This window comes from Pteropus medius, unplaced genomic scaffold (genome assembly GCF_902729225.1).
Source record: "Pteropus medius unplaced genomic scaffold, Ma_sr-lr_union100, whole genome shotgun sequence".
In the NCBI taxonomy this organism is placed as follows: Eukaryota; Metazoa; Chordata; class Mammalia; order Chiroptera; family Pteropodidae; genus Pteropus; species Pteropus medius.
The window spans coordinates 18,566,387-18,580,265 of record NW_024346667.1 but is presented as its reverse complement, the minus strand read 5'-3'; the positions used below and the strand labels follow the sequence as shown (position 1 = coordinate 18,580,265).

Here is a 13,879-nt window from a genome sequence, read left to right as displayed (position 1 = left end):
TTTTTATGTCTCTATTCTGGATATCTTTTTTTTTTTTAAAGAATTTCTAGAGATAAAAACAATGTCACAAGGAAAAAAAACAGCTTTGCCTTCAATACCGGCAGGAATACAGAAGCCATCCACTGAGTATTTTTAGAAATTCTGGGGGCCATTGTGACAATGGCACCACCGCACTGGGTGTCAGAAAACCTGGATTCTATTCTTTGCTTTCCCAAAGAACGAAGACCACACTCAAAAGACTGTCTTCAATCCTCCATCTCCGCCTCTGCAAAAGAATCATCTTTTTCCTCAGTTCACCAACCTTTTCTCTTCCAAGCAGATTTTATAATTCAGAGGCAAAAGTGTTTGACTGAATGTATGGGGACTTGGTTCCTATCTCTAATCGTATCATTAACTTGCTAAGTGACTTTGGGCAAATTATTCTCCTTGGGATACACCCGTCTGTAAAATAAAGGGACTGGCACTACGATCGTTCCCAAGGAGAAGCGTCTCCAAGTCTGTGATCGAGATATTAAACTCAATTACTCCTCCGACAACTTCCTGATTAACTGTATCTGATTCTGACCAACCCACTGATGATGTCCTTATACACTTGGGTGGCTCTATATCAAATATCACCGTATAGAGCTCTCTCTACAATTAATCTCATGCCTTTTCCGAGTATCTGTAACTCCTGGGGTCCAGAATAGTGTCCTGGTTCCTCTGTGTCCTCCTGCTGCACAGACTCTACCTCTGGGAAGAAGGGAACCCACAGGGTCCCTGCCACACTCTTGCTCGCCATTCTAGTGCCTTTTCTCTCTGTCAGCAAAAGGCTGTGCCTGACTAGCAAAGGCTTAATTGCTAAAGAAATGACTACAGTAAAAGACAATTTTGTACCTCTGGAAGTAGTGCAAAAAATCCTGAAAGCCAGGCAACAAAAAGGAAAATAGAACTGGAAAAACCCCTAAAGCACCACTGCTGCCCTGCCCCAGTCACCGCCTGTCTCGTCTTGCCTCTCATGAGCACAGCGCTGAAGCAGAGCTTGCAACGCACAGATAAAATGCCCTGACAACATGACGATGCTTTTTCTATGGAAACTTTCTGTCCTCGGTAACAAGTGATCAGATGCTGGTTTCAAACCATGAAACCAGCTTAATTACACTTCAGAGCATATGTTCTAGCCACCAGTAATAACCACCAGTTCAAAAAGATTAGACTTGAGTGGCCTGGATATACACTGATGAAAAGAAAGGCCAATTCATGGTGTCTAGCAAGCTTCCCCGCTCCCATCTCAGCTATGGACACTTTTGTGTCCATAATAAAACACGAGGTTTTATTTTGCTGGCAAATCTTAATGAGAGATCAGTCCTTTGTATGAACTACATTTTAGAAATCAAATTCACTTAATTCAACAATATGATAACCACTTTCTACCACCAGGCTCTTCTCAAATCTCTTTTCCATAAGATAGGATTAGATTCACTCTCCCAATCTTACATAGACAAAACAGCCTGGCTGACCAAAACTCGCTGAACTATTTCTACAGGTGGAAGATGGAAAACAGCACTAAGCTAAATGTCACGGTGAAATATTTCAGAGCATGCTGATGACATCTAACCATCTCATAATTTCCTGGAGAGTCCCTCTTCCAAAAATTCTTATCTCAACTTCCTCCAAAATATACTCCAACTTATCAGTTTTCAAGACCTGATTTTTAGTTGAGAAAATATGAGGTTATGATGCGGGATGTAAATTTGTGCATATTCAGAAAGTACAGTTGGGTTGTTATTAAGAAGGTAAACTTAGATATTACATCAATCCAATAGTGTCAAAATCAATCCATAGGCGTCTGCCCTTCTAACTGGAGGAACTCACATGTAAGCAGGGAGATATGCTGCTAGAAATACAAGCCACAGGATCTACTCTCCAAGGCTGGGGAAGCAGAAATATCCTGAGAGGCAGCAGAGAACAATGGACAACAGACTCAAAACCATGGAACTAGTTAAGCCCGAAGCTGGAGGGTGCACACTTAAATGACTTCAGGGCAAAATTCCGCAGTGCAGTCTAGTTCTTCCCCCTTAAACTTGTCATCATTAATTAGCTCTTTGGTGATGCACTGCTGTCAGGAGAGCCAGGGGCTGTCACATTTTGAAGACAGTGTGCCAGGCACCAACCATCCCAGGAGTTTTACACAGATTATCCTACTAAATTCTTAGAGCATATTTGCAAGGCATATACAGTATACAATTACCACTTGAAGTGAGGAAAAGTAAATTTAGGAGATCAAAGGCTGCAGAATCAGCCAGTGGCATACCCTCAGGCTGCAGAATCAGCCAGTGGCATACCCTGAACCCAAACCCCTGCCTTTGGAATCTGTGTTCTTTCCGTTTTGATTTGTTTGTTTGTAGTCACTATTACTGGGTTTGTTACTTTTGGTGAATATAAACGTACATATCTAATAAGGGAGCAAGCCAAAATTTAAGTACTGGCTTCCTGTCTGACCCTAATGTCCACAGTGTTGCCATTCTGCCAGGGGACCACCTTCTCATTCAAAAAGTTTCCTTCTTTTCTGATCAACCACTAAAAACACACCCAGTAAACAAGCTCCAATTGAGGACGAGCAATGCAGGCAAAGCTCCTCGGAAACTGTTGTAAACCTGCACTCTGCATTCCTTTCTGGACAAATCTATGCCTCCTGGACTTGAATCTAAAGGAGGCTCACAATCTATGGTGAGAAACACTCAGCCTAGTTACTGAGTGCTCAAGGCCACTTCAAGGCTTAAGACGATAATACATGGAAAGGAAGTGGCCTTGGATAAGGGGCACACACAAGGGAGCTTCAGAGTCTCCAAGTCAGATCAGAGGGACACAGAACCAAGGCTGACCAGAGGGAGGACAACCAGCGTGGCTACTGTTTCCAGCTAAGAAAGCAGCAAGGATCACATGCTCACATTTGCAGAATCCTGGATCTGCCTGTACAGTGATTTCATAGCCACCGTTTCTTTTCAGATCCTTACAACTCTATGGAGTAAACGAGACAGATTTTATATCACTTTTACAGAGGGACATAATCCTGGAGATGCTTGGAGACCTCAAGGGCTTGTCCAAGACCACAGAGCCATTTGGGGCAGGGCCTGGATGAGAAACCAAGCTTCCCAATTTCTAGTTTAGTGTCTGTTTCCTACAGCTTGTTTCTTCCCCAAAGCATAAGGCTAACATCCACCAGGAAAGATAATTAAATGGAGGAAATAATACCAATAGAACACAGAGGAAAGAAGGAAGGTGGGGTATGTCATCATTTCTTTTTTCTACTGTGGATAAGTGGGTTCCCCTTTCTTCAGCATAAGGCACTCCCCTCTCTTTTAAAACATACTACGGTTATTTCACAAGGTTCCAGTATGACTGCTAAAAATACATCATAGCTAGACAGATATCTCTCTCGTCTAGAATCATTGCCCACGTTTACATGACTGGGCTGAATCTGGTAAGTATATTGCATTTCCTCTTACCTAAGACTCTAGGTCTACAACATAAATTTTTTGTGAACTCAGACTGGGAACAGAACCAGAAAATGTGTTTTAGAGAAATGTGGAGGTTCTAAGACCCCATAGGTGTCCTTAGACATCTGACAGAACTTTCCGGCTCATCTGCGGCAGGACATGCATCAGAGGAACAATACGAGTATGGATGTCGATTAGGAAGCTCTGTATTCATCATTATGGAGACAGAAGGAACTTACACAATCGGAAAACAAAAACACCAAAGAACTGGGGCGGGGCAGGGGAGGTGAAAGCTACAGATTTGGATTCCTTTTACTTTATTCCTTTTTAATTATGAAGCATAATTTTTGAGGTTTGCTACTTTGACACACAAATTTTCTAGAAAGAAGTTCAGAAATTCTGTATGAAGTAAACTGTCAATGGTCTAGGAAGGGGATTAAAAAAAAAAGAGAAAGCCACGATTTATAACAAACCCATTTTAAGTGGATTATTTCTTAATGATGATCATGTGTCAAAAGCAGAAGCAGATTGCTCAGCCCTATTATTTCATCTAGGTTCCCATGATGAGTGTATTTCAGTCAACCAACAGCAGTTGTAAGACATTTTTATATATTTACAAATAACAAAATAATGTTATTAGATGTCAAAATTAAGATAGGAACTGTGCTGCCCTCTGAGATAGGATGGACTTTTTTTTTTTAACTTAGAACCCAATTCTGCTATTAAATAGTGAAATGCCCACATAAGATATCCCAAACCTGAGCTTATCACCATTTAACTACTAAAAAATTTGGAAGCCCGAATACATGAATCATACTTCTTCCTCCCTGATTCACTTATTTCTCATTTCTGTTCAGGCACAATTACCTGTGGACATGTGGATGACAGAGATAATGAACTGAACACAAGAGCTGTGTTTTAGCAAAAGGAAAATTCTGCCTCATTCATACTCTCCAGCCTTCTACATTACACCTTAAAAAAAAAAATTTCTGTCCAGTACTTATTATTAATATGTTTCACTACTCACCGATTTCCAGAAAGAATATGTTAAGGAACTAACTCATGTATTTGCAATTCTCCATCCATTAAACTTGATCCACCCACCGCTAGCTAATCAATTAACCAGAACCAGAGAGTGCTTTCAGGAGAAATTCAAGATGATCAATCAATACAAGCCAAAGGGCTGAAAACAGCATTTCTATCCTCCTGGAGCTTGTGATTTAAGAACTAGCAGGTTAGCTCTCTCCTCAATTGAACATAAAGAGATCAAAAGACCACTGGCAATACGAGGCAGTATGCCCCAAGGGCCAGATGACGGATTCAGCCTTAAGTGCCCCGATAGTCCAGAAGGAAACATTAAGTCTTGGTGTGTTTAGAAGACACATTATGAAGAAGAAAGGGCTTAAACTTGGCCTTGAAGAATGGGGCAGTCAGGGAAAAATCACGTGATTTTCTACCAAAGGGGCAGGTGATTTTTGCTGTTATGATCCATCTGGAAAACAACAGCCCTGAATGAAAATGAAATATCTTATAAGAACTCTTAGAATTATGCTAGGATGGCCTTTTGATTATTGCTTTTCATACTTAGGGTCTAGGGTGATGTATTCCCAATAACTTGTTAAGACTGGCTTTTGAGAGTTAAAGTGAAGAATCATCACATAACTGAAAAAAACTGAGATAAACAAAAAGCCACATCAAGGAAAGAGAACAGCTCCCAGGCCATCGAATTGAGTCTGTTCCCTCCCTGAACACATTCACTCACAGAACAAGAGAATACACGTTCGCAGGAATCCCCAGCCAGCCCTGGAAGCCTGGATGATGCTTGGAGAGGCAAGGCCTAGCGATGCTTGCCCACCAGGTCTCCAGGAAAGAGGGAACTTTAGAAAAGTGTTTGTACAGTCTGATATCGAGGCAGATGCAAGCTTGCTGCCAACGGACTTTGAGCATTCTTGGCCTCTTGCAAGACAGCTAGCTGCCCAGGTGTTCGACACCTGTAGAGGCTGAAAGAATGTCCCGGAGCTTCCTCACTGATAAAATAGTAATAACTGCACCTAATTTATAGGAGTATTGTTAAGATTAACAGTCCTTGGAACTTAGTAAGGACTATGTGTTTGTAGTTGTTATTATCCTTATTACTTTACAATCAGCATGTTGTCAGTTGAGAAAAGACTAAACTAACGATTATATACACTTCCTCCTCCATCTATTATCATCAAGGACTCCAGTCTGGAGAAATGAGAATCCGCTGGTTATCAGCCATTGTATGGTCCATGTAAGATGCACCCACTTCCCACACGTTGATAAATAGCGACCCCTTGCAGAGAACCACTTCGCAGCAGAACAGACAAGCTGAGGGCCCAGGAATAATGTCACCAACTCTAAGCCCCAAGGGAAAACTCACCACGTAGAGCTTCCGCCAGATGACAGCCCATTCCCGCAGCGTGGATGTGAGCTCCTGCACCAGCGGGAGCTCACCAGGAATCACAGTCTCATGCTGCCTAAAGAGAACCAGACAGATGCCCACGTTACTCCGAGTTGATTATTGCTGTTTTTGTTGATGGAGGTCAGATTTCCCAAAGCTCAAAGATGAGAATGGGTCTGGCTGGGCTTGAAACAAAGCAAAACTTGTCCATTGTGAGAAGGTTTGTGTAGGAGACTTCATAACATCTCAGCGTCTGAGAAAAGAGAAGGAGCCTGAGGATACCACATTACTCAAATGAACTAAGTTTCTGCCAGTTGATGGTCCCAAAGCCCAGCTTTGATCTCCCCATTTTGCATCTCTATGGGAGCCCCAATTACTGAACCAGACTGGCTTCAGCAGTTCCTAGACATGGAAGTCAAAATCCAATATTTTAGCTGGGTCTGCCAAGCCGCCATTTCTGCTGGGAGGGTGGGTGGAAAAGTGTGTATGGCACAAGGGTTCTGGGGCTCGTAAGCCCACACAGCACCTGCCGGGGGAACCGCGGTGATGCCACCTTCTGGAAAGGTACTAGGTTTTCTTCTCATCTGCAGCCTCTCAGCATAAAAACTGTGTATGTGCCAAACTCCTCACTTACTCACAGGAGACGTGTAACAAAATAGTTCCGACATTTACCCACACAAATCTCTAATATTTTTCTGGTTAGCAAAAGTAGAAAAGGAGAGAGCGAGCAAAGGAATGGAGATTGTGGTAGGATTGCCAGACTTACATAAAAATACAGAATGCCCAGCTAAGTCTGAATTTCAGAAAGACTAAAATAATTTTTTTAGTATGCCTCAGGAAATATCTGGGACATACTGTAAAAAATTACTTGCTGTTATCTGAATCTCAAACTGAGATTCCTGTTAACTGAGCGTCCTGTATTTCATGTGGCAACCCTACTCAGTGAGAGTATGACTCCCATTCTGCATTTCCACCCACGTGACTGTGGCTGGTGACACTGGAGGTTGCCCAGGAATGGCTCACTGGAAAAAAGATTCTCCAGGAGGGAGGATGCCCAGTTATCCAGTCTAATTTTGCTAGCAAGGAGTTGTGTGAATCTGGGCATGTCTCTATCTCTCATCTCTCAAACCAGGGGGCAGAACTTATGCCTGAGGATGTTCTTTGCAGCAGTGAGTCTGCGTGACTCTGTAACGCGCTCTCCTCTCTATCAGCCCTGGGACTGCAGTCTGGCCCCAGGCTCTCCAGGCTTGCCAACTAAGTGGCCTCTCTCTCCCACTTCAGGCTGTGTGTCCCACTCCTCTTCGCTGCCACAGAGGCAGTACATTCCAGAACAAATGGTAAGGTGAACAAGAAAAAAGAATATCCAAAATGCAATGAAGTTTATCTGTTCACACACATTATGTCCTAATTTCATATCAAGCTCATGACAAAGGCAGGACCAGGCTTGTTTTCCAGGCGAGGTGCCCTGAGGCCACTTGACTTGTCCAGGGTTCAGAGCTGATCAGTGCAGCAGGAAGCCTGCTCCTCCATCTCACAGAGCTCCCATACTGGGGCTCTCAGGTCTCATCAGCAAAAGAGCAGCAAACATTCATACGTGCACTGCGTGCACACAGGCACGTGCAGAGCTGGTGAACAGGTAGTGCCCGAGGAAGGTAAAGGCACCTTGTTGCTTCATTATCTGTCTTTACTGTCCCTAGAAAGGATGCCAGGGAGGAACAATTATAAAAAAGAGGAGACCAAAAAAAAAAAAAAAATTGTCTCAGGAAAATGTTTTTCTTTCTTTCAGATGAGAAGTGGAACTAATGAGTCAAGAGAAATAACATACAAAAGGCATATTCTTTACTGATAATTTTACATCGTCATTGTTTTTTAAGAGTCTTCCCAAATTGGAACTTACCCTCGGTCTTCCACAGTTGCCTCCTTCAAATGGATATACGTTTCAGGGAAAATACCCTACAAAGGAAAGAACTTCGGTTATATGGCCACGAAGATCTCAGGCCAAAAGAAAGAGCATGGATGGCAGCCAGAATAAATGGAGTAGAGAAAGGATGCCTGGACAATAGCTACAGTGATCAATCACAATGACTGACTACCGAAACGAAATCATGGCCAAAACACTGCAAATTAAGATTTGGGTTTCAGAGAGTTTAAGATATAATGCTTCATAAATGAACAGGCAAACATGCCCAGGTCATTTCGGAGCTGCAGTAATAGTAAGGAGTTTAACCATGAGATCCTAAATGCCTCCGGATCCTACCTGCCATGAGATGATTCCCTTTAAAGCAGGGATCCCCCAACCGGCTACACCTCAGGTGAGCGGCGGGTGAGTGAGCGAAGCTTCATCTGTATCTGCAGCTGCTCCCCAGCACTAGCATCACCACCTCAGCTCCACCTCAGATCATCAGGCATTTGATTCTCATAGGAGCACCGGTCCCTAGTGCCAAAAAGGTGGGGGACCGCTGCTTTAAAGGGTTTCCCATAATTAGTAAGATGAAGGGCTATGTACTTAGTGGCCCATAAAATTAGAGCGATTTTCTGAAGTGACTCCTCTCAGCACTTCCATTTTAACCAAATGTGCCCCAAATCAATTAGTACTAGTTATCTGGTTATTTTTAGCACTTCCCAGTCTCAAATTGCTCTGCTATATAAGAGGCGATTCTGCATCAGTACCATACCATTGCCCAGGGGAAAACCGAAGCCTGGAAAGACCATGAGAAAGCCTGCCAACGGTCAGCAGAAACGGAAGAAATAAAGATCAGATCTAACCAATAAGAAGCAAGCCATGGATGTGAGTTTTTTTAAATGCCAAAAACTTCTGTTGTTAACTATGTGATATGCCCATTGATAAACCGCCCCTGGATAAACCGCCACCTGGAAATGGTGTTGTGGTTCTTTGTTTTATGGTCCTTTGCATGCCAGGCCAGCAAAGGTAGAAGAACTCGTTTAACAGGCATTATTGTCTCAACTGCTCCTAGCCCTGTAGCTATAAAAGTTAGTGCAACCCTGTGGGCACTCCAGTCAGAGGTGGCTGACCACAAAGGTGAGGGAGGGATGTCCCCCTGCCTGGGGGACTGGGTCAAAGATGCATGTCTATCCAAAGATCCTTAATACATTCAGAGACAGAAAAAGAGTGAATTTCAACTGGGGTCGGTCGTGTGTCTAACTTCTTGTGCTATATTTACCCACACGATACTCTTCCTCCTCTGTTTTAACCCTTTGCCAATAAAACAGTAAACAACAAGAAAATCCGAGATTGTTCATTTATGCTCCCAGGACTGGTGATGACAAAGTGGATCTTGCTGCTGCTTGAGTCAAAAGCAAAATGGCCATCCTTTCCTGCCAGCCAGTAAGAACCAAAAAAAGTGTATATTTTTCCTTCCTTGCCTTGAGAAAGGGGCAGGAACAAGGTGTATGAGTGGGATATCACTGTCCCAATCCTGTTATTAATAAGACCCCGCACACACTCAGCGGCCAGGTATTATGGCCTCTTTCATTATAGGGATAAGATTCAGAGTGATTTTGGAAAACTGATCAGCTAAAAACAAACAAAAGTATTATATGACTATAATTCCTTTTGGGCCTGATTTCTGGGGTTCTGAAGCTTCAGATCTGTCCTTAGGATGCTTAAGGAACTTTGCGTATTTCTTCTGACTGAGACGCTGAGGTAAATGTTGTATTGACTACTATCTTTGTGGAGAACTAGGCTTGGCTGTCCAAAACTCAGCTCAAGGACATGATGTTAAGTGAAACAGGGCAGACACAAAAGGAGACATACTACATGATTCCACTTATATGCGATATCTAGAGTAGTCGAATTCATAGTGACAGAAAGAACAGGGGATGCCAGGAGCTGAGGGGAGGGAGGAATGGGGAGTTAGTGTTCAACAGGGACAGAGTTTTAGAAGATGGGAAAGTTCTGGGGATGGATGATGGACATGGCTGCAAATAATGTGAATGCACTTAATATCCCTGAACTGTACATTCAAAATTTTTTAAAATTTTAACTCTTATGTGTATTTTAGTACAATTAAAAAAATGTTCACAATGCATAAAAAAGCAGAACATTGGGTAAAGATGAACCACTTAAAGTGACAGTTATGGGAGCCATATTTAAAAGTTAAAATAAGATGTAACACTGCTAGTCCCAAGGACTATCCTTGCAGATTTTTCAAATCAAGAATGTAAAGGACCAGTTAAAATTTTCACACACTCGTAATCTGATGACTGGTCTCCTTCTAATCATGGGATAAATCCAAGATAGAAGCATTCATAATATAAACAAACGGTGACTTACTTTGTACCATCTAAGCAGTTGCTTATAACGTCTAAGCAAATAAGTTATATTGGGTGCACAAATAATGATTTCATATACGAATATATTTACATTGTTGTATAACCACTCCATTATGTGTCAGCATCACCTTTCCATGATAGCATATGTCTACCTACGGCCATTTAATTGCTCTGGTAAATCTGAGGCTTAACAGAACATTTCCTGTGCCATTATGACACAGAGAAAGCCAGAATCAACCTGAGTAATACATTTGTGATTTACAGCCTCTCTCTCAATTTTGCTTTCCCTTTCTCAATGTAACCTATTCAATTGAGTAAAACAAAAAAACAAACAAACAGAAAAAAACACTAATGAATCTCTAGACATTGCCCTTACCCACACTTCCACAATCCTGCTAAGATCAATACAGGTTTCTGTAAAGCTCTTGGCTTCTTCGATTTGTAAAACCACTGGCTCATTTTAACACCACTCTAAATGGCTATGTCTACTTATAAATGACACCAAAAATTTCCATTAAAATAATAGGTCTTTCAAACAACTCTTCCCCTAAAGACTGGCAAATGAAGGAAACAACATTTGAGACCATTTGAAATAGGCTGGATCTCTTAATGAAGGGGTGTCAGAAGTTGAGCATAATTCATGACAACTAAATTTGAATTCCCTCTATTTTTCCTGGATCTCTCTATAAGAAAGACATTTTGATTTAAAAATCAACGAGTAAATGCACGGCCCTTGTTTGTACTATCATTTTGTTGAATTACAAAGTTTAATTATCAAGAACTAAGAGAAGCTCTTACTGAAATAATTCTTCTAAAGGATGAGATTTAACATTTAAATAAGGGGTTTTAAAAAAATAAGTACAAAAAAATTAAAAACACATCTAGAACCTGTTCTTTAGATACTAGTGTGGCACCCCATCTATTCACTCTTCAAAGCAGACAACAGAGGCATTAGCCAGATGGGGTTTGATATATTAGGAAATCAAAGGATGCCTTAGAAACCAAGGTCATTTTTGCTCATAAAGGATCGTTACATACTACACACTCTGTGAAAGGGAAAGCTATGCTCTGGGGCCTTGTTTCAACATGGTTCACATTCACCAGTTAAAAATCAAGAATTTTGTTTGTCCTTTAAGTTCATATGATGTTATCTGAGAGTGCTTTTTTTTGTGTGTTCATTTTTTTAAGTTAACTTTTTAAAAAGTATAGGGAATAAAGTGACACAAGTATTCTTGTTCTTTAATAAATTTGGAACTTCAAAATATAATTATGCTTTGAAATAACTACCACTCCCATAATTATGAGTGAAATAAACACTAATAGTGCTAAACCCAAACCAAGGAGCAGAAGTGTCTGTAAATACCAGGAACTCTTGTCTAATCAGTGTTCAGAAAGCAAGGTCTTTGCTCTAGCTCATGCGTCTGCCATCTTGGTCCCTATTTGAAGGCCTGGAGAAATTAAAGTCAGCAAGAGATTAAATGAAAATAATAAAGCTGAAAATGAAACATGTGGTACAAGAATCTGTGGGTAGAAAATTTCAGCAAGGGAGTTTCGGGAGGGATCAAAGGACCAAAATTGTGGGAGTTGTTATCTGCATTACAAGCACACGTCTTCAGTCTCGTAGATTTGTAAAATCTGTACACTTACACATACTCTGTATTTGTAAAATACAGAGTATGACTGAAGAATCAACAAGGTGGAAGGCTTGACCAGGACAGTTTGGGTTTCTAATGACCCGGACCTTGTAGAAAAGCATTTTTTCTGAGCCCTGAGGTCTTTTGTGAGTTGTGAGTTGTGTGCTGGGATTATTTTTATCTCATCCTAGGTTCCAAAAAATAAGAAAGGTTGGGAAAGGTAGGGTTTTTGACTCACCTCTGGATAAATTCTAAAATGTTTCCCTCACCCCTTTCCTAATTCTCTATTTTGCATGTGAACTAACTGTGAAAAAATGCAGCGCTATCAACTGGGCTGCATTTTCAAAAGAAAATGCTGACATGCTACACTGCCCCAGAGTGCAGTGTCAAAGGAAAAGAGCCCACCTGACCTAAATAAACTGAGGGGCTATTAACATAATTAATAGATTTCCTTTAGCTTGATGATTAGCAGTATTGGCACTTGGAAAAGAAACCCACTAGAGTCAGTATTTTTCAAACTCTTTGCCCATGATGAGGTACATTTTCATGGCAACCCAGTACTTCTTATACACGAAATATAATTTGAAATACATAAAATATGTAAAAATATGGACCTAAACAAAGGTTTCATGAAAAAATACAACAGCATTCCATTTTCTTTTCTATTTTTCAGTTATGTTTTATGGAAAATATTGGTTATAACCCACTATATTGATTTTATGGTGTGTTATTGGGGTTGTGAAGTTCAGTTTGCAAACTACTGCTCTAGTTGGTTTATTTTACAATGAAGGAAAGACTCAAATGGAAACGTGGTGACCTTTTTGTTCTGGGAGTTCGGTATAGGAACAAAAGGAAAAAGGTAAAAGCATGGATCTCTCCATGAAAGAGAAGGCCAATGAGCAGCAATGTCACTGCTTAGCCTGAAGGTCAAGGAGCAAGAAGCCTGCAGAGGCCCTGCCTGATCTGTGACTTCAACTCTGGCCCTTTATCCTTGAGTTGGCTGGTGGGAAATTTGGTCGGTGAGACTTGCACTATTTTATGGTAGCACTGAGATCAGAGAATTTGCTTTTACAACCAAAGAACAGCTGTCAAAGAGAAAGCAAACTAGGTCTAGAGATAGCAGAAAGCAGATAATGGGATCAGATAGCACAACGTAAAATCAGCAGACAGATTTCAACCAAAAAAAATTGAATGACGAGTCATACCTTTTTCGATTTATTTTGGAGGGTATATCCTCTGTACCAACCTGTCAAGGTATAAAAGAACATAAAATCTTATATGTTATCTGGGATAATATAAAGATATTAGCAATATACATCCTCATATTCTGTTAGAATACTGGAATGAAATCCAAGAGACAATTAGCAGACAATATATTAGAATTAATAAGCATTTTTGTTTATTATACAATAAAAATTTAGATCAATTTGAGAGCTTTATTCTCTTAATAACTAAAAATTTATGATTCATTTAGAACCATGCTTCATTGCTGCTCTTTTGGAGAAAGGACAGAAAACAGGACAAGACGGAGGCAGCCCAGCCTCTTAACACCTAAGTACCTTATAGTATGAATGAATAGAGACTTTAATCCATATACATATATAAATTCTACAAGTCATCTTATACTTTTAAAATAGATATTTTAAAATAGTTTGTATCATCTTACTCTCTCTTAAATTCCAAGCATAAGAACCACTATTCTGGAAAAACTTTAAATTGGAGTAGCAAATCTTATCTATACATGCATTTGCACTAAAAAAATGAAATGAATAATAAAATAACATTTCAAATAATTCTTAGCAATGGTACAAACACCTCCCACAATAAAAATATTTTATATGTTTGCTTGATGAGGCTTTAAGGCTTTAACTTCCTTTTTAAAATTCCAATAAATACGCATATACCTATGGACATTTTCCCAGGTTCTGTCTTGTAGAAGGGAGTATATAATTTAATCTGTCCATAAACACATATTTTATATTAAATATTTATTGAACACATACTATAGGTAACTCACGGTAATAATTTTCTTCATTCCCCATGCCCATCAG

At 40.4% G+C, this 13,879-nt stretch overlaps 1 protein-coding gene across 4 annotated transcripts in view; it reads right to left on the bottom strand.

Annotated features, from left to right (window-relative positions):
* The window catches only part of DOCK5 (dedicator of cytokinesis 5), a 182,212-nt gene that overhangs the window by 104,044 nt on the left and 64,289 nt on the right, over window positions 1–13,879 (bottom strand). For all 4 annotated transcript variants that reach the window (XR_005655692.1, XM_039876138.1, XM_039876137.1 and 1 more), the window contains exons 3-5: window positions 13,034–13,074; window positions 7,799–7,854; window positions 5,881–5,977 (exon numbers count right to left, since the gene is read on the bottom strand). Coding sequence is in view for 3 of the 4 variants with exons in the window: in XM_039876138.1 (XP_039732072.1) it covers window positions 5,881–5,977; window positions 7,799–7,854; window positions 13,034–13,074 (194 nt within the window). In the remaining variant the exon portion in view is untranslated. The remainder of the gene's footprint in view (window positions 1–5,880; window positions 5,978–7,798; window positions 7,855–13,033; window positions 13,075–13,879) is intronic.